Source organism: Rhipicephalus microplus, chromosome 4, assembly GCF_043290135.1.
Source record: "Rhipicephalus microplus isolate Deutch F79 chromosome 4, USDA_Rmic, whole genome shotgun sequence".
Classification (NCBI taxonomy): Eukaryota; Metazoa; Arthropoda; class Arachnida; order Ixodida; family Ixodidae; genus Rhipicephalus; species Rhipicephalus microplus.
Window position 1 is genome coordinate 156,932,924 of NC_134703.1, and position 20,880 is coordinate 156,953,803.

The 20,880-nt window shown below is 48.3% G+C and overlaps 1 protein-coding gene across 1 annotated transcript in view; it reads right to left on the reverse strand.

Annotated features, from left to right (window-relative positions):
• Positions 1-3,989: 3,989 nt before the first annotated feature.
• The window catches only part of LOC119171491 (uncharacterized), a 60,777-nt gene continuing 43,886 nt past the window's right edge, over positions 3,990-20,880 (reverse strand). Inside the window, exons 3-5 of the mRNA XM_075891994.1 lie at positions 20,557-20,604; positions 20,377-20,421; positions 3,990-4,318 (exon numbers count right to left, since the gene is read on the reverse strand). Coding sequence (XP_075748109.1) covers positions 4,104-4,318; positions 20,377-20,421; positions 20,557-20,604 — 308 coding nt within the window. The 3' untranslated portion in view covers positions 3,990-4,103. The remainder of the gene's footprint in view (positions 4,319-20,376; positions 20,422-20,556; positions 20,605-20,880) is intronic.

Consider the following 20,880-nt stretch of genomic DNA (forward strand, 5'->3'; position numbering starts at 1 on the left):
CTTAAGGACAACTTCAAGTTTTCCATATAAATAGCTATCCTGATGAAAACAATTGCAACGTTATGAAAGACTATTTGTTACGGTGTCATTTCAATGTCCAGCTGTGGCTTCTTCTCGCTTGTACGTGTAGTTTGTGTACGAAAGTGACGCGTGCCTGAATTTCATAAAAAAAAACTGTATTGAATAAAAAAAACACACGTTCACGAAAACTGTTCCACGAACTTTGCGCAACATATCTATAATGAGATCATCGCTTCACGAGAACCACACCGTAATTGTTGTTATAATTTTGCCTTTCTGTTAGTGAGCTTATTGCTGGAACTCACTTCTTTTCTAAGGCGGGATGAACAAATCAGTTGTATCAGGGGTAAAAAGAAATTTAATAGGAAAAGATTATCAGAGAATAATGTCTTAGCAAGCCTGGACAATCTGAGCTAAAATTTTCCGTATTTCGACCAATTGAAACTCATTCGTACAATTTTACGAAGCCTCCACTTGTCTTTGTTAACCTAAATTTATCCCACCCCACAATGGCTTATACCCTTATCTCTTTCGCAATTACCTTTCTTATCGGCTTATGTTTTTCAAGTTAAAATTAATCTGCCGCTCAATCACATGTGATTGCTTCATTGTTCCATGGTGTACTAGCCACGAACTTTGTTTGCTCACAGATGTCGAGGTTGAGGAATCAGGAAGAAGGACTAACAGAGTTAGTGCCTAATTCATACATAAAAAAACACGGCAGAGATTATCTAGAGAAATAATCAGAGCGGCAGATTATATTTAACTTCAAAAGCACAAGCCGATAAGAAAGTTAATTACGAAAGAGATAAGGGGGAGGAGCCATTGTGGGATGGGTTAACGTTAGGTTAACAAAAGCAAGTGAAGGCTTCGTAAAATTGTACGAATAAGTTTAAGTTGGTTGAAATATGGAACATTTTGGTTCCTTTCACTTTCTCCGTTCTTCATCTGACATATAATATTTCTTCGTAATTAAGTGAACCTTCCAAAATTATTACTACACAGCAGTGTTTATAGTGGCCATATACGAAAAGATCCCCTACTGGGACTCCATTTATTTTCATAATAAAGCTTAAACACTGCTATCACGCTTGCGGATAAGAAAACCACCCAGAACAAAAAAAGTCGCAAACCTGCTTGATTTACGCCTGCCGTACAGGACAAAATCGAAACTTCATTACACGGCCAGCTCATTCGGCCCCCCATGATTTCGTTTTAGACCTGCTGACTTTTAGTCATGAAAACGATTGCAGAAGTTATCCGTGGAACAGTTTTCCGTTTGATTTTGCACCAAGCATACCAATGTCTTTTTATTTTGCTTTTTTAGACACCACCTCAGTTATGATACGCTGTGTTCGGCGCAGGAAAACAGTTTTCGTTATTAAAAGGCACGGCTTCTTGTCAAAGCCTAGCCTTCGTTTCGGCCTCAGCTGCCAATGTCAGTGACATTCCTCGCACCCGCGCTGTAATCATGAAAACTTTTCTGTTGAGCAATTTTAATTTCTGCAATGAATATTCAGACGCCGGTGTCAGCGTCATTGTTTATGAGCTGAAAACCATCATCTTGAGCGCGACCAAAAAATTGAAAAATAAAATAAACAGACAATGAAAAGTTTCTGGTCAGAGTAGCGATCGAACGCAAATCGTTCGCTTGGCAAGCAGTATTTCTCCCACAAAACCACGAGTCTTTTTTTTTCATTGATTTGATGCTTCAACTATATTCAACAAATTTTCTACAATTGTTTTATGTACACTAGCGATTCCATGCGAGGTGCCCAATCGGGCATATCATTGTGAATTTTTATTGCAATTCCACAAACGAAGTAAAGACTGTCGAAAGTATTCTACAGCTCGTCGAGGATTGACGTCAGCTTGACGTATAGGCATGCACGATCTCTAAATGCTATGGAGAGCCAAGAGCATGACAATGCCATATGGAAATCCATTCTCGTTATTAATGGCTTGATATTTCATTCCATATGCATTCTATGGAAGATCTTTGTTTAGTGTCTATTGCAGGATATCCCAGAAGAACTGCCCGTTCCAACAAGGAAAGTAACTTTATTTTCGTCCTGCGGAACGCGACTGAGTCACCTACCCGGCTCAGTCCCACGTAGGCACTGCCAAGCCGAGTGTGCGGGCAACCTCGCGGGCCCGCTGGACAGCCGTGAGCTGATCAGTGAAAGCTGGGCTGTGTAGAAACGTCTCCCACTCCTCCATTGTGAAGCTCGAGTCCATGTCTTGGAACGTGCCGAGTATATGCTCTAATGTGGTTGTGTCATCACATGACGAACACAGGTCGTTCGGGAAAACGCCAGGGCATATGTCATGTAGAAACGCAGGACTTGGATAGGTTTTGGTGTAGAGTAGCGGAAGGGGACTGCCTGAGTTTTGTTGAGTTTAGGGTGAGGGGTAGGGTAAGCCCTTTGTGCAAATTAAACAATTAAACATTTAGTCACTTCGTTATACAAGTGTAGTGCGTCCCTGTGGCCGGGGTAAGGAAGGGTATCGGAAGCGGGGTGGTCTGTCAATCCTCGAGCAGCTTCGTTCGCGACATTGTTTGGGTTGGCGGGAACTCCCTCTACCTCCCCTATGTGCGCGGGGAACCAGTGTAAACCGTTCCAACAATCAAGAAAAACAGGCTCAATTGTTTGGGGCTTCCGATACCGAATGCAGTGATCACCCCACGGAATGAATAAACCTTTGTCAGATATCCACATTTTAACTGGCAAGCTTGAAGAAGAAATCTTTAATACCGGGACGCACAGACATGCTTTTTAGCGCGCTTTAACACTTTGATGCATGTTCCACCAGAGTATTGAGAGGGGTACAATAGAACCAGAACAACATCATCGCACAAATTTTTCTACATTTTTTAAAGAAAATTGTGCCTAAAATTTTAAAGGAAAAACGTTTTCCGGAAGCGAAATGACTCGATGATTTCATTGAAGTAGTGTTGTGCTGTTCCATTCAATCTAACAACAGAAAACACAAGAAACTCCGGCAGAGCACTCGCCAATCGCAGTTGACAAACAGTGCGCAAAAAAATGGTTCTGGACATGGCGAAGGTACCAGAAACGCTTTACAATATGCAGCAGAAACATGTGCTACAAATTTAAACCACCGTCACTCACACGCCGAAACACGCCGTTACGCATCTCCTTGTGACTGCAATGAAAGTAGCTTCCTCTGTTTGGAAATGCAGTGAAAGTAACTTTCACGCTTTACAAACACGCGCGCCCTGTATAAATGCATGGTTGACAATATAACACGAAATATTGCCGTAGTAATGCTTTCTACAAGTGTCCATTGCCATCGGACGTCCGAAAACGGCATTATCATAATGACTTGATGGTTTAAAGGCAGTCGCCCACTACAAATGATACGCACGTTATTGCGCCTATTCTCTCACGTATGGGGTGTGTAGCAGCTTCGAAAAGATATTATGCACTAAGTGTTTCAAGTACGCACTAGGAACAGAACATCACTATCGCGTTCAGCCCCTTAAGACGAAGCATAAGGGTTCCCTAGTTTTTAATGAGAAATAACAGACAATGATGTTTAGGAAATTAGAGGTGTTTTTATCATAATGTAAATGTGAGGAAATAAAAGTGAGTGAAAAAATAACTATTTCAAGTTATCTTTTCGTCCGCGGTTCTTTTTTCACATTTAGTTATATTTGCTACTACTAACACACCCTATACTTTCCTTTACTGTGTTGCCTGTTGTTATCATTCTTATTGAGTCTGAAAAAACAAAAGAAGCCCTTGAATTAACACTTCTTATCTTCATTACGAAAGGCTGGGCTATAACGCGTCATTCCAATGCCACAGCATCAATAAAGTGTGCATCACCTTACGCAAGCTTTCAAGGTCTGATCATGATGGTGCTGCTGCTGCTGTTTCTGATGACAGTGTTGCTGCACTGGTGGCTTGGGGCACTGAGTGGTCTAATAAGGGCTCTTTCAGTTTCCTTTAATCTTTTTAATGGGGACGCAGCACACAGACTCCCGAGGGATGAGCACTCAGGCAATGTATTTAGCCAACTTCGAGGCGCCTCTGCAAGGGGCCTAGCGGCGTCGCTCAGCTATCCATGGAGGGCGCTTGGAACGAGAGTCCTTGGGCGACACCTCTGCGCTCTGCGGCTTCCAGTCGGCGGATGGCCTCGCGACGCTCCTTCGCCTCTCGGCGCTTTTTCTGGATGAACGTGGGGATTCCCACGGCGAAGAATATGAGGAAAAGACAGCCCAGCATCACCACCACGGGGCCGGCGGCGCCGAAGTCTTCGTGGCGGTGACCTGCACGGACGTTCGAGTTGTGTTAATCCGCTTGTATAACTCCACGCAGAAAAAGAAAAGGTGTGTGGCATCCATAGTTTGGGCAACTCACTCATGAGTTCGCTCAGCCTGACGCACTCAGAGTCGGGTAGATCCGTGAGTCTGAGTGAGTTAAGATGATTGATATTTTGATGAGTCTAAGTTTGAGTGGGTCCGGTCGGAAAAAGTTTTGTGAGTGCAAGCCCGAGTCAGTCTGACCCAGAAAAATTTTGGTTAGTCTCAGTATGAGTGAGCCTTAAGTGCAAAGTATGTGTAATGAGTGAGGCTGAATGGCCTCCACAACTGTCGTCGCCCTATGAGGCCCGCCGTATGTTACACTCTTCAAAAAACTTGAAGGTCAAAACATGCTTCAGACTCGGTAATGCATTAAGTTATATACAATATCAGACCAGAGTTCTTGCAAGACATATAACGCGAGAGTTCTTACAAGACAAAGGTAACGAGGCGCAGCGTTAGATACATGCATTGAAACAACTTGACTTATTTAATAGACTGTATTGTAAGTCCCCCCCCCCCCCCCCCCCCGCCAGTATGAAACATTTCGAAGCTCAGGTGGTGTTGCACTGCTTCCACAATCACGCGACGCGCATTGTCTGGTGTGTCTTGCTAAGGGGCAACGATACATTGAAATTTCGCTTTAATAAAGCTTGTTCTACTACTGACGCGTAAGGCCACAAATTGCGGCGTATAATCACATTGTATTCGTAAATAGTGATTTCGCTACTGAATTTTCAACTTGTACTTCGATACATGCCGCCATGGAGACCGAACTGCAACGTACCTTTAGTAATTCACTTTGCTGGGTCACAAACCATGAGGGCGAGTCTCGCCGCTCTGGCTACCAGTAACATCGACTAACACTCAAATTTTTTCAGTCACTTAATACCCCCAAAAAAGGGGACAGAGAGACGGCCGCCGTGGCCCTATTGGCAAAGCATCGGACACATTAATGGAAGGTTGCACGAATGGTTGCTGCTGACGGCAACTCGCCACTTTAATTCATTTACACCTATGTCATAAATACCATGAATAATGTTTTCTGTGTGTGCTTTTCTAGTCTTGATTGTTAGTTAGTTGTCATTAACGATGTGCCCAAAAAACCAACGAGCCCTAAATTTCTTTAATGCACAAAAGTATACCTCATGCAATAAAAATGAGAGGCTCAAGATTTTGCTATGCGCGTTGCGAAGAAATGAGTTTATTAACAGGTGGTATAGCGATAAAATTTGGCAGATACGACGTACATGAGAAACGATGTTAAGCGAAGCATGCGGATGAATCAGGAATGCGTTTTATTTTTTTTTATTGAGTGAGACGTTATGAAGTGGCCCTCAATATGTGTACAAATCCAAGCACAGATATACGTTAAACAGCCCCATTTGTTTTATGTTCGCAGTTGTTTGTAGTTGCGTAAAGATGCCAACAGGAACATGGATATTATCAACACCAGAAGCGGTAAGCTGATATGAATAGCTGATGTTAGCGCTACAGCTCACGAGGATGGTATCCCTTAACACTACTACACCCCTATTAACCTCAGTGGATGGCGCCTAACTACAAGTGACGTTAACCCGACATGACGGCTGTATCTTAGGAGTACATATGAAATATTTATAAAATTTGATAGCCTGTACTGCAACCACAAAGAACGTTTCACGAACATTAGTATCTATTTTGAAAATATTTCCATGGGCTATATCGTGGCTCGGTGGTAGGATACTTGATTTCCACGTGGAATGGAAGGGTGAAATTTCCGCTGGGACAGTGTTATTTACTTTTTGCATTTGAGTCAACGCTGCCTATGTCAGTTTTTTCCTAACGCTCAAGCGTTAAAATTACCCTTCTATGTTTTCGCCGTTTCTCGGTGGATATGAAATGTCTCACTTGTGGCACATATCCGCATATCAGTGGCACATACCGACCCCAGGTAGGGGCCACTGTTTCCATGCAAAGTGTTTGGCCACGTACATGACGAAATTGTGACATTATTCATGTCTGTATGCGCGTCGTATTCGTCAAACCATATCACCCTCCCGTACTGATTTTGGTGTACCCCACGTAAAGGTAGTGATCATGAGTGCACCAGACGTAGGCGGCTAGATAGATAGATAGATAGATAGATAGATAGATAGATAGATAGATAGATAGATAGATAGATAGATAGATAGACAGATAGATAGGTAGATAGATAGATAGATAGATAGATAGATACGCAGACAGACGCCAAAAGTACTTGCAGTACGCAAAACAAAAAATGTTTCGTGTTTAAAAACATAAAAGTGGGAGCTGCGTAACTGCGGGACAAGACCAGTCGGGTTCGCCCAACCAAACTCAGCTTGCAGCGGCTTCCGTTTCGTCCGCGTTATTCTGCATGGGCCTCCTATACTCTTTCTGTTAGATGCGAAGCGGTGCAACCCAGTGGTGTGCGGCGTGACCACCCCTACTGCACTTGCGCAAAGCTGACCCCAGCACTGCCAGGCCGCACTCAGGCGATAGCGCGTTCCGCCCTGTGTAAGGGGCTGGCGTAAGACGCTGTGGCCTTTCCCCCTTACGCTCTCTCAGCAATCACGTGATGGTGTCGGAAACGAGATTCTGCAGACGTGCGATGAAATAATAGGGAGCTTTAGAATAACGTTTGCAGGCGCTGCGGTCGTTGCCGGCATAGCGGGCACCATACGAGTTTTGGAATAGCACTTGCCCTCTTGCAAACCGCAACGTACAATCACAGTGACACCGTAGCCTGGAAACCAGCGTTTGCGAGCTGCATGCTGGCCGCACACGCCGCCCGCTATTTCGGATTTTCTGCGGGCGAGCCACGAACGGCGACTCGTGTTATACGACGCGTGAGCCATGGCAGCGACCGAACCGCAAGGAGTCGCTGTGCGCTATTTTGAAATTCCCAAATCTGCTTGCGCTTGGCGTTGCGATGAACACGTGTGGCGTGCTCCAACAAGAGTTCGGGAGGAGTAACAGCAACAGAAACTCGAGTAAATTTATGGTGTGCTCCACTTGCAAGGACACTAACATCAGGAAGGGTGCCCATGATGAGCACGCCCCGCCGCGGTGGTCTAGTGGCTAAGGTACTCGGCTGCTGACCCGCAGGTCGCGGGTTCAAATCCCGGCTGCGGCGGCTGCATTTCCGATGGAGGCGGAAATGTTGTAGGCCCGTGTGCTCAGATTTGGGTGCACGTTAAAGATCCCCAGGTGGTCGAAATTTCCGGAGCCCTCCACTACGGCGTCTCTCATAATCATATGGTGGTTTTGGGACGTTAAACCCCACAAATCTAATCTAATCATGATGAGCAAAACTAAGTCGACCCATGTGCTGCTTTACATGCTATACTCATGGTTCCCTTAAGTGGGAGATGCTGTAATTGAGCTGTAGTGAATAGGCCCTTGAACACGGGCACCACCCTGCCGGATAGACTACGCTCTTCACGCTGTATATTTACTGCAGGGCGATGGAGTTCTAGCCTTTATGGTTTATGTATGTATTAAAGTTTTATACTAGTACTACTGCTTTTGCAAAGACTGAAGCGAGCACAAACATCGAGAAGCGCTTGCCTATATAGTGGGTATTCCAAAACGCAGTGTCGCAGCATAGACATTTGGGAGAGATAGTATGTTGCTACGTTGTGATGAACTCATGGACAGCGCTTATGTTTGCATGACAGATCCAGCCCAACATAGAACCATACAAACTATTTCAATGTTCACGCTACTACATTTACATATAGATTCACTTTCCTTTAGCAGCCGAGCAGCCCCATTTACCGCTGATGTCAAATCTACGCACAGATTTGTTACTACGTAAGTTTTTGTACAGGCGGCCTCGAGCATTCCACGGGTCTGCCCCCCCCCCCTTTTTTTTTACAACCAACCAACCATGAAAACATCTGGCTAAAAGCACAGTGTTAGGACAGTGCGAAATAATCAAAGAAGCTTAGGGGACCCAGTTTCTTGGGGTCTCATTGCAAGCACTGCCCAATGTTTTCCACCGATGCTATCGCCTATTCCGCGTTTTAACTAGAAAAGTTGTGGGAAGGCTGCCCCGCCGTGGTGGTCTGGTGGCTAAGGTACTCAGCAGCTGACCCGCAGGTCATGGCATCGAATACCGGGCGGCTGTATTTTCGATGGAGGCGGAAATGGTGTAGGCCCGTGTGCTCTGATTAGGGTGCACGTTTAAGAACCAAAGGTGGTATAAATTTCCAGAGCCCCCCACTAAGGCGTCTCTCATAATCATATGGTGGTTTTGTGACGTCAAACCCCACATATCAATAACCAATCAAGTTGTGGGAAGGCGACCAACACCTACAGTCTTTTAATTGGGAAGCGATGAGGCTATGTCTACAGATAACACTGAACCACTATCTGCACTTCTCCACAGGGCGCGTTGTTGACATTGGAGGAGGGTCATCAGCCTGTTGGGGTCGTAACTAACCGACTTGTCCCATCCTCGTTCGTGTATACCGTGCAACCAGCGTAGAATCTGTAACGAATCGCTGTGCCCAAAGTGTGAGTAAGTGGGTGCTGCGAATGGTTTAATGTCCAAACGGCGCTGCACAACAGGTTTCTTCTTTACTCAAGAAACGAGGAAAAATGAAATTCGTGCGTCACGTTACGCTGACATTTGTATGACCCTGCTGATCCAGTGACATTATTCGCAGGAGGCACGGTGTAGAATGTTCCGCATAACCACCGCTGTAGGTTACAGGCTCAGCGGTTGCGCCGCTAAGCTACGAGACGCCGATTCGGTTTCCGGCCATGGTGACCGCATTTCGATGCCCGACCGAATACAACCGATCAAGTACATCTATGGACTCAGATATAGAAGTGTGTAAAAGAGGTAAACATTAACCCGAAGTAGTGAAATATTTTCATTGTAACCCATAATTACACAATGGCTTGGCACGTAAACTAACAAATATCGGTTTTAAGTTCTATAGTTCTTTTTTTGGTACGTTCTCACGCTCACCAAATATCTGGTCCGCCACGAAGAATCAGTAGTTTCGGTGTCGGCCTGCTGTACTGAATGTCACTGGTTCGATTCCGGCTGCAGCGGTCGCATATCGGCGGCGGCGAAATGGTAGAGGTTCGTTTACTGGTCGATGTCAGTGCACGTTAAAGAACACCAAGTAGTAAACATTTCCGGAGCCCTACAATACGGCGTGCCTTGTGCCATATGGTAGCTTCGACACGTGAAAATTACCGAAATTATCCTTTCGGCTTGTTTTTCTAATAACAGATATTACGCCTTAACATAAGTTTGCACGCTCAATACGTTTGACCTCTGGCGCACGCACAAACAGATGTAGGCACAACATATAAATACGCACAGAAAACTAGATATGCTCATGGAAGCATATATTTTGGAGTATGCAAGAATTTCCTTTTAGATAGCTCGCTGAAGATATCATCTACCTCACGACAAGCACTGAAAAGACCAGTCGCACACACAGAAAAAAAAAAGGCAACGGGAAGGGTTCTCGGCGCGCCATGCGTTATTGCGAAGATGTATAGAAAGCCTGCTATCGGCCATTAGTAGCGCTTGCTCAGCGCTCTTTAACAAGAAAGCTACTCTCATAAAAGATTTCATATGAGAGCGGTGTTCACAGTGAATAAGTTTGTAAAGTTGTGATTAACTGTGATCTATCGCCTCATTCGATGGTTTCATCCTTGCACAAGGATCCTTGTACAGACAAAGTGGTGCCCTTCAAAATGAGCCCTTTGATTCGTTGCCCCACCTAGCGGGTGAAAGGAAACATAAGACTGTCCCGCTCAACATAGAGTTAATATACAAACTCTAGAGGAAAAGTTCCCCAGAAGGTCTATGCTATAAAACGTATAACTTCTCTGGCGTCGCCATGATAGAACAATATTCGATTGATATGTGAGGTTTAACGTCTTCAAATTACCATATGTTTATGAGAGACGCCATAGCGGAGGGCTCCGGAAATTTCGACCACCCGGGGTTCCCTAACGTGCGCCCAAATTTGTGCACAAAGGCTTTTGAGCACACAGTATTTTCGCCTCCATCGAAAATGCAGCCACCACAGCAGATATTCGATTCCACGACCTGCGGTTCAGCAGCCGAGTACCTTAGCCACTAGACCACCGCTGCGGGGCGATGGACCGATAATTAACTTTCAGTTGTCGTCCACTGGCACTCGCCACTAAATGCTGCAGGAACCCCTGTATGCTTTTTTTTCTGTTTCATGGATAACTATTGCGTTGCAGTAAGAAGCTGTCACATAAAGTGGAGTTGTCGGCTTATGGCAACGAAAAACGTGGACGACGAGGCACTGTATACAGTTAAGCCACTACACGCCGCATGGTCACACTCTCAAATGTTGATATGGTGCAAGGATGGTGGCGCGATCTAGTAAACAAACCTGCATTTGCATAAACAAACCTGCAATGGCATAAATGGTCATTGCATCTTTCCCAAGAGAATTTTATGTAAACAACATACAATTTGCAGGTGTTCATAATACGTGAACAGGCTTGTCTCCAACTTTTCTTCTCGATTCTGCATATTAAGCCTATGACGCTGAAGCAACCGCTCCCGCTATGTGCGTACTAACAACAGTAACTAATTCATATAAATTCGCTGCAGGATTTCGCCGAGTAGCTTAACACATACAACCTCGGACTGCGAACGCGCACGCGTGCACCCCCCCCCCCCACACACACACACAACAGCTTGACGGTCCTGAATGGGGCGGAAAAACAGTGTCCATACGTATAATTTCCATCACAATAAAGCGCTCGGCCATCACGCTAGTGTAATTAGGCAGTAACTTGTATTAGCGCGGCACATATCAAAAGAAAAAGAGGGAAAATGACAGAGACGACTAGAAAGGCAGGCGCTAACTTTTGTTTAGAAAAAATTTATTGCCACAAACGTCAATAACCCTCAACAGAAAATTTCCTTCTTAGACATACTCTAACGATGATGACAAAACTGACGTCATTTACATGAACATGGATATGAGATGACGTTAAAAGAACATGTACATTCGTTGGTTCACACGAACACAACCACAAGAAATACTTCAAGGTAAACATGAGACACAAATAAAACATGAATATGTACATTTTGCATATCTACATGTTGGCGTGCCATTTCTGCCGGCGCATCGACACATCAGCCTACCAATACCAGGCCGGCCGAAAGACAAGTTTCACTCGTCCGTCACACACCGACACAAAAGGGCAAGACCAGTGCCGAAGAAATTCCTCTTCACCGAGGAAGAAGAGCTCCTCCGACAAAACAGACAGCAGCTCCGAGTACAATCGTTCTAGGATCGGGTAGAGCGCGCGGCGGCGGCGGCCCGCTGCAACCGCCTCGCAGCGGTTGCGCCAGAGGCAGAAAGAGCCGGCAAAAATGAGAAGACAAGCGAAGCGGCTTCGCGAACAACGCCCAGAAGAAACGAAGCAATTTACTCTGAGGCAGCGAAATCCGGCATGTATGGCTCTCCAAAAACGCTAGCAATGACACAATGCCTCAGAAAATGCTGATTTGTTTCCCGAAGGGAGCAGTTCGGATATATTGCTGACTGGACCATTCTCCACCTTTAGAGGTGGTCGAGAGTGGGAAGCACACCCCAACCCAGGCGCCACATGAAGTCCCGGAGGTGTCCAGGCAGAAAAGAAGCCGTTAACGTGCTCCAAGACACCCGACTAGAGCGAGCACGGCGGGCTGGAGAGACCAACGGAAGCAACAAAGCAGCCGTTGTCTCAACTATGTGGTTGTTCGAAACATCTATGCCAGGACAGCTCGACTTGACACGGCGAAAAAATGCAACAGTTGTTGCATAAAACGCAGGAAGTGTTATTGACTGCGGCCCCCTGTTAAAATGCACATTAGGCATCAAATGCCGAAGGTGAGTACCCAGAAAGTAATATGCAAGCGTTCGTGCGGGAGATTCCTTCCCCTGCACTAGACGCAAAAGGAAGCGCAGTGCCAGCAGCCGACAGCGTATGGACACTGAAGGGAAAGCAAAGCCTACCTGAGAACGCTGCTGTCTCAGTGCCGCGCGAGAGACCAACTCAGTGCCGCCTGATCAAAAAAAGGAACACAAAGCACACTGCAGTGATCGCACGATACGTAAAGATGGTTGCACGACGTGAGAAAGGTACCAAATGCGACCGCAAAATATGGTCTGCGCAAGGTACCTCCGCTCAAGAAGCGGGAAGTCAAAATCCCGTGCATACTGAATTTTCAGTCTTACTTCTTCGAGAGCTTTTAACCAAACGGATTCGCAAACGCCGTAGTGGTTGTATAAAATACCAAAAATACAAAGGGACGCGGCCGGCTGAATAGGAAAACCGGCGCTAAGCCTGGAGCTTGGAGAGCCAATGAAGAAATACCGGGATTTGGAGATGTTCAACGCTGCACCTGAAATGTCGCCATACTGGGAAAATACACGCAGGCTGCGTGAAAGGCTATCTTCATTTGAAAGGTACAAAGTTATATCATCAGCGAAAGCTGTGACTTTCATGACACCGCTACCAGGAAGCGCAAGACCCCGGACACGTGAATTCGCGTCAAGAGCACGCAAGTATGGCTCAAGGTTGAGGACAAATAGCACAGGAGACAATGGACATCCCTGACGGACCCCACGTGTTATGGGAAAGGCGGCACATTTCCAGCCATCCAGAACTAGTGTGCTTTTCAGGCCAGTGTACGTGTTTTTAATCAGTTGCACGAACGAATGAGAAAAGCCAAAGGCTGTGAGCACATTAAGGATATACGCGTGCTCTAGTCGGTCAAACGCTTTTTCCTGGTCCAAAGACAAAAGGATACCACGTGCAGATCGAGACAGAGTATAGGCTGTGATATCCCGCGTGGTAAATGACAAGCTGTGTATTGCTCATCCAAGCACTGATGAAGTCTGGTGATGACCTACCAGGGTGTTCAACAGACCCCTCAAACGTTGAACGGCTACCGCCGTGAATATCTTATAGTCAACGTTGAGGAGCGTGATAGGTCTCCAATCTTCACGATTAGCAGAGGAAGCATCACCTTTTGGAATGAGCACAATGCGTTCATCTCGAAAACTTGATGAAAAGACACCGTCCTCGTAGCATCGCCGGATAACCGCGGTAAAGGTCGCTCCAATCTCATCCCAAAATGTCAAGTAAAACTCAACAGGAAAACCGTCTGGCCCAGGGGCCGTTCCACGTTTCATAGATTTCAGTGCCGCTTTTACCTCTTCAGCCGACGGAGGGATGTCCAGACAATCCGCACCTTCTTGAGGAATACGGGGCAAACTTCGAAGCATTGGCGGTGTTTCATCGCAGTTAGTCTGCATGGCCGAACACGACATTGCTTCAAAATGCGCCGAGAAAACAGATCGATCACGCGTAGGAAGCCGCTGTGCACGTGGTATTTGTGCTGTCATAGAGACAGATGGCTGTGATTGCCCTAAAAACGAATGTCTCGCGTAGCGCAGCACCTCGGGATGTGCACATGGGTTGTGTCTACAGCGCCATGCTGCTGCCGCCAGGGACGAAGCAGCAGTCAAGTGCTGAAAGCGTTCACGCAGTTCACGTTGCCACGCTCGCATCAGAGGAGAAGGCGCCTCGGTGCGCAAAGCAATGCGTAACTTCATCGCAGTATCAGCAAGCTCTTCAAAAACGCGTCGACGAAGCGAGCGCCCCTCCACTGCGCAGCGCAGGCGCCACTGCGTTTTAAGCGCATCCCAATCTTTAGGACCAGACGCCGTGAGTGACACACATATTGTGCGTGACAAATCTGATCTTGAGCGCGCGTCCTGCAAGACGCGAACATCACGACGCCATGACCTTTCCGAAAAAGAAAATGGAACTTAGAGCTTCAAGACAGTAGGCCGATGAGCAGATACGTACACAGGAGAAGGTGGGAAAAACGGAACGCATAAATAGGAGACAAACGCCTCTAACGCTCGTGGGATATAAGCCCGGTCGAGCCTGCTGGAGGATCATCCGCGTCGCCATGTCCAAACAAAGGTGTTTCCGTGCACTACATTGTGCGCGTCCAGTAATGAAAAGTGGTGGACAAGGTGTCGCAACTCGCATGAATTCCAAGCAGACCAGCCCCAGCCAGGACCTTGTACATCGGTTCGCATATTTAGAAGGCAGTTGAAGTCACCAATCAGAATGAGATCACAACCTTAAAAAAACACATCCAGGTCTCTAAAAAAGTCATTAAACCGCCCAGCTTGCGCTGGCCCATACACACACAGTATCCGTAATCTGAAAGAAAAGTAGCTACAGTCTAAATCCAAAACACTGCCCACGCCATCGTAAAAATCATGATGATCCCGCAATAGAGCTCGATTAAAAATAAAAATACCTACTCCCGTAAAACAAGATGTAGCGAAAGAGAAATAACAATCTAGGTTGAACTTTCGTTTAAAAGCAAGCGCGTTGGATAGCGAGAAGAAATTTGTTTCCTGGAGGCAGAAAACACCACAATTTGCAGTGTGGGCGACACTAATCACTTCAGCCTGCTTTGACGGACTGCGAAAACCCTGAACGTTCAATGAAATAATATGCAGTGCAGTAGCCGTAATAGAAAGTAAAGATTAACCTGGACGCATGGTTCTAGACGGTGTCCTGGAAAGTGTCCAGGGGACACTTCCTCAAGCAAATTACAACGCACTGTTCGTCCCTCCAGAAGAGGGTCGAGGTTTTTTGGACCGTTGGGATTTACCACAGCCATCACTGCGTTCATCGGAGCAAGAGCTGGAAGTGTGCCCTCGCTTCGTTTCGCGTGGAGCTCCCATGTCGATGTTAAAATCAGCAAGGCTGGACAGTCCGATGCTACTATCCAGTCCCAGGCTGAAGCCGTCTTCCGAAGACGTGTCCTGTGGAGGTAGGGACTGAGCCGCCGGCAAGCTTGGATCCACATCCTTGATGCTGGCAGCACTGTCCACGTCTCGGCAGGCTGGTGTAGGCACCCTTCGTGTGGGCGATTTTTTACGTGTACGACACGACGTCAAAATGGTCGGAGAGGCCGCAACAGAAGAGGCTGTGGTATTTTCGCCACTGTTTTCCAAACTAACAGAGGTCGTAGAGTCAACTCCAACAGCAGCAGCCTGAGAACTGGGGTCATTTGCGCACTGAACATCAAGTGGCGTCAGAAAAGAGACGCCGACGCCGTTGGCAGGGCAGTGCGTTGCATCTTTCGTAGCGCACGGTTCCTGCACCAGCGGGGAGGCCGACGTGCCAAGCGTCGCATCGACAATCGCGCTTTTGTTGTGCGCTTCGTTTGAAGGAACTTGTAGGAGTGAGGCCAGCACACCGTCGGTGACCTCCTCTGTGTCCCCCGAGTCGGTAGTTGGTTCCGTTGCCGGTGTCAGTGGTGGAAAGGCACCAGCGGCAGCGTCTGAGTAAGAGTGGCGGACAGGGCAAACCACAGCTGGGTGGCCGTCCCCGCAGCGTCGACACGGGCGGTCACATCCTTCACTAACGTGACCGTGCACACCGCAGCGACCACAATACGGTGTTGTGCACTGGGCTCCTAGATGGTCCTGTAGTGCCACCATCACCATCATCATTTCTCAATGACCGCGCCGTGCCTCTCGCGCAGCTGATGCTAGCTCGAGCTGCGCGAGGGTTAGAACAAGCTAGCGCACTTGGTGTGTCGGACGTGGAAAGCCACGCGGCTCCGCTTCAGGCGTGGAATAAAGTGGCGAGAGAACGACACGACCACGTTGGCCGCCGTCCCGTCTTCCTCTCTCGCTACATTGGTGACCCGGAGAACACGCCCTTCGCGGAGCGGCCTGCTGCCATGTTCCCGCAAATCTGCCCGCCAGTGCCGCCGTTCTAATCGACCTATCCTAAGGTATGATTCTTGCAGCTCGATGCCGTTCTTGCGTTGAATGGCGTCACAGACCAGCCGCTGATGCACGTCATTCATCAAGATGCCCTTCCGGTAGAGTTGCGTCATCTCTCTGCCACTTCAACCTCCAGCCAGCAGCCTTACGATGACCTCTGCTCTGCGGTGCTTGCCAGCTGTGGCCTCACGTACCGACCACTTCCAGGCACCCGCGACTTTCAGATTTTCCCTGCGTCGCAGCCTGCTGGACTCTCCGGCCAGAAGCTCTCATCTGACCGCAACCTAATTTCCCCGACAACGTCTCCCTCCACCTTTGGTCCGGCCACTAGCGCAGTGATTCTCGCACCCGGTCACAGATCCGACGAGGTGCTTGAAGTCGTTTCTGCTGCCGACAAACTGTCCACGAAGAAGTGCGTTTTTTCGAAGTCCTCGGCCGATGGTCCTTCTGGCACGCTTGCTACCAGCACGTTTTCCACGAAAGCGTCGGCAGGCGCAACCGTGGCCCGACCAAACTCCATGACGACCACCTTGCCGCCCGCCTCGGAGTCTGGCACAGGTGACCTTTCGCCCGTTATTGACTTCCCGACCTCGAAGCTTTCGCCTTCAACAACGTCCGATAAACGAGACTTAACCTCTCGTTTGGCCACTAGCGACGCGTGTCCTGCGCCCGACTGCCCATCCGCCAAGGTTCTCGACATTTGGGCTGAATGTAACCAGTCAGCCGCGGGGTTTGTGTTTTCATCGTCCTCGTCCGACGACACATCAGGCATGCTTACCACCGGCTCGTCTCGACCGACCTCCATGGCTCACGACATGGCTGACACGTCAGGTTCTACGACGGCAACATCACCGAACGCCCTGGTGGCTACCACGACTATGGGCATTGTCACGCCCGCTATTCACCTCCCGGTTGCGGAACCTTGACCCTCCCCGATGTCCGCAGGCGACTGTCGACCAGCCTCAATGCTCTGCACGTCCTGCCAGCAACGACCATCATCGTCCTCGCAGTTTCCCGCAGCTGAAGTTAAAGCCACCAGCCATCAACCACGGCCAAGCTTCCAAGACGCTGCGACTATGACTGACGTGCTTGAGGACGACGTGCCTGGTCCGCTTCAGACAGGGCTCACCAGGCATACCACGCCTGCGGTGGAGCAATCTAGGGGGTGTTGGCTAGAGGCAGCCATCAATTATGCAGACCTGCACGCCAACCCTCGTGCGCAGACTACCGGAGGTCATTACACGAGCACAGGTGTGCCGTCCAATACTCCGGGCGAGCCCACGCTGACTGGGTTCCACCACAACCATTCCCCGGAGCCTTTGCCTCCGGACGGCAACAACCAGACGTGTGTCCACAAGGCCAGCTTGTGTGTCACAACCATGACGACGCTCATACCTCATACGTGTCTACCACCCATTACCCTACGTCGGCGACGACAACGCGCTTGGCGCCACACATTGCGGCAACTTTTGAGCCGCCCTGCCACGCAGCCACGAGTTGCAGTCACAGCCCTGAAGACGGCGCAAGCGCCTACTCGGCCTATCCGACACAATGTCCCACCACTAGTCGTGTACCCGACTACCCATCCGTACACTTGGCGGCATTGTCAAGACACGTTCCTGCATGCGTCGGCACGTCTATCTATACCGGCACGTCAGACGCCGCTCCACTTTGAGGTCTGTGTTGTGTCTACCCCAACGTCAAAACCCGCACAGCCGACTTTCTGCCGACGTTAGCAGCATGACCTCGCGACACACGGTCCACTCTCGGCCTGTCCGACCAGGTCATCGTAACCCGCTTGTCGGCAACCACAGCGACCCGGCACTTCCTTCTTCGTCCCTTGCGCTTCTCCCAGAGTCGCCCACCGGAGACACACTGCTTACCGATGGCCTATAAAGGTTGACAACCTGGGCTTGCCAAATGAACACTTTATGGACTGTCGTTCATGTATATAGCATTTGTCGGTCTCTTTCTTTTTTCATATGCCTTCAAATCGCGCAGAGCGCTAGGGGGGGAGCCCTGTAGTGCCACCATCACCATCATCATTTCTCAATGACCGCACCGCGCCTCTCGCGCAGCTGATGCTAGCTCGAGCTGCGCGACGGTTAGAACAAGCTAGCGCTCTTGGTGTGTCGGACGTGGAAAGCCACGCGGCTCCGCTTCAGGCGTGGAATAAAGTGGCGAGAGAACGACACGACCACGTTGGCCGCCGTCCCGTCTTCCTCTCTCGCTACAGTCCCCTGAGCCACGTCTTGGACATACACGCTGGAGACCATGGTAGTCGAACGTAGCACGGTGACCGGAGATGCGCAGGTAGTTCGGCTCAGGATTAGCGGCGTTCATCTTCATTCGAACATACCGCAATCTAGTGAGTACGCCGCGTCGCCCGCTCATCAAACCACTGATGACAGTGAGCACCTTGCCATATGGGGATAACGCTTGGACGAGAACTTCGTTTGAGACGAACGATGGCAGGAACAGGCAGGCGACGTTAGTCACTTGTGGGCCAACGGGAACGACTTGAACACGCTCGCCGCAAATCACCAGGCAGCCAGCATTGACAATTAGAGACATGGAGGCCATGCTCTTCACGGTGACTCGGAAGTTTTGAGCACCCTGATGCTGCACACAGTATACCTCTGAGAGGCCGACTATTGAGGCCGTCGCATCAACGACGGTCTCGGCACTTGTCTCCGTAGGGACAACAACGTCGAAGACAAGCGCCTTCGCAGGCGTACAAGACGTGACGGGCACCACAACTCCTACTGACAGACGCCCCCGACATAGAACGATCAGGACGTCCTTAGCACTTGCAAACCGGGCGAAGCTCCTTTTAGCGGCACCCGTTCGTCCCTCGTAGCCGTTAGTGTGTAACAAGTATAACATTTTGACCTCCAATGTGGTGCCGGTAAGAGATTTCTTCTGTGCGTTGTTGAACAATAAAAGATAGTGCTCAATGTACATGCCAATGGCTGCTAAGGGGAAACGAGAGACAGGAGCATTCGTCTTTTAGTGAACGCGCACGCTGCGATCTCAATTGGCAGCCATTGGCATGTACATTCAGCACTATATGACAAGAAAGGGTTGCTACGTTATACTCGCTGGGTGTAACCTCCTCTTGTTTTAGAAAGGTTTAGCGAGCGTTGAGCCGCAGTGCCATGAATACAATGAACTAATATGTACCATTAACTGGAGCACGGCCGGACTCGACGCTCCTTCCGCACGCTCCTTCCAAGGGGAGCGCCGGAGAAGGAGTCGAGTCCGGCCGTGACTGGAGGTGGTTAAAGGTGGGAAATAGATACGAAGCGCAAGCCATAAGAAAGTAAAAGCCGAATTCTCCTGTCTTTCATTTCCCATTATCAGCCATTGGCATGTACATTGAGCACTATCTGTCAGGGAAAGGTTGCTACGTTATACTCGCTGGGCGTAACCTCCTTGGTTTTAGAAAGGTTAGCGAGCGTTGGGCCGCAGTGCCATGAATACAGTGAACTAGTATATACCATGAACTCGAGGTGGTTAAAGGTGGGAAGTAGTCACGAAGCCCAAGCCGTAAGGAAGTGTGCGTGTGCCACCTCTCATTCAGTCCTTGGAATGTCCGCTGGATGGCGGTGCTTCTATATGGGGAATATATGATTAAAAGATGCGAGATGGTGGTACTTGGAGTGTTGAATAGATGGACGAACGGACACACAGACAGATGCATGGATGGACGCATGAACGGACACAGGGGCGGATGCATGGACCAACGCAGGGACGGACGCATGAACAGACGCCCGCACGGACGGGTGGATGGACGCATCGACGGTCACATAGATGGACGCATGGACGGACGGAAGCAAGAATGAATGGACAGACGAATGCTTCGCCCCACTCTTCATCATTCACTCCGTGGATATGCTGCCAATTTTTTTAGTGCCTACTTTCATTAGACGTCTCTGTCGTCTTTCCCACTTTTTATTTTCATATGTGCCGCACTAATACAAGCTAAATTCATCAATAAGCAACTCGCCCGAGTCACAAAACTTTTGAACAGTAAAGGGAGTCAGTCTTACAACCGCATTTAACCAAAAAGTGCAATAAAGCAAATTAGTGATCAGTGAAGTCTTTTCGGATTCTAAGTTTAGATGGCAGCAAACGAGCTCTTGAGGACATATTGCATGTAACTCGGAGAAACTACAGACCACCAGTTCTCACCTGCGATGTTGTTGGGATGGTGACCAACGGGCTCATCCGGAAATGCTGGACGCAGCAGAGAACAAAAAAAAAAAAGTTTGTACATTGAACGCCTGTCGTATGCAGCATTTAATTGAATATTCACTTGAAGAGTTGAAATCATATCTGACACAGCTGAGTATCAAAGATTGAGGTCATCACCTTTGACGAGCTGTTGTGCCTCTGTGAGGGGACTTTGAAAGGACACATCTGCAATGATGCCGGATGAGAGAGTTAGAAGGTCTTTCATATATTTTGCTGTTGATAAACTACACGAGGTTCAGATGCAACTAGATGAACTCGGTCACCATTATGGTGCTCTACCATTGCTGAAATATCTATCTATCTATCTATCTATCTATCTATCTATCTATCTATCTATCTATCTATCTATCTATCTATCTATCTATCTATCTATCTATCTATCTATCTATCTATCTATCTATCTATCTATCTATCTATCTATCTATCTATCTATCTATCTAT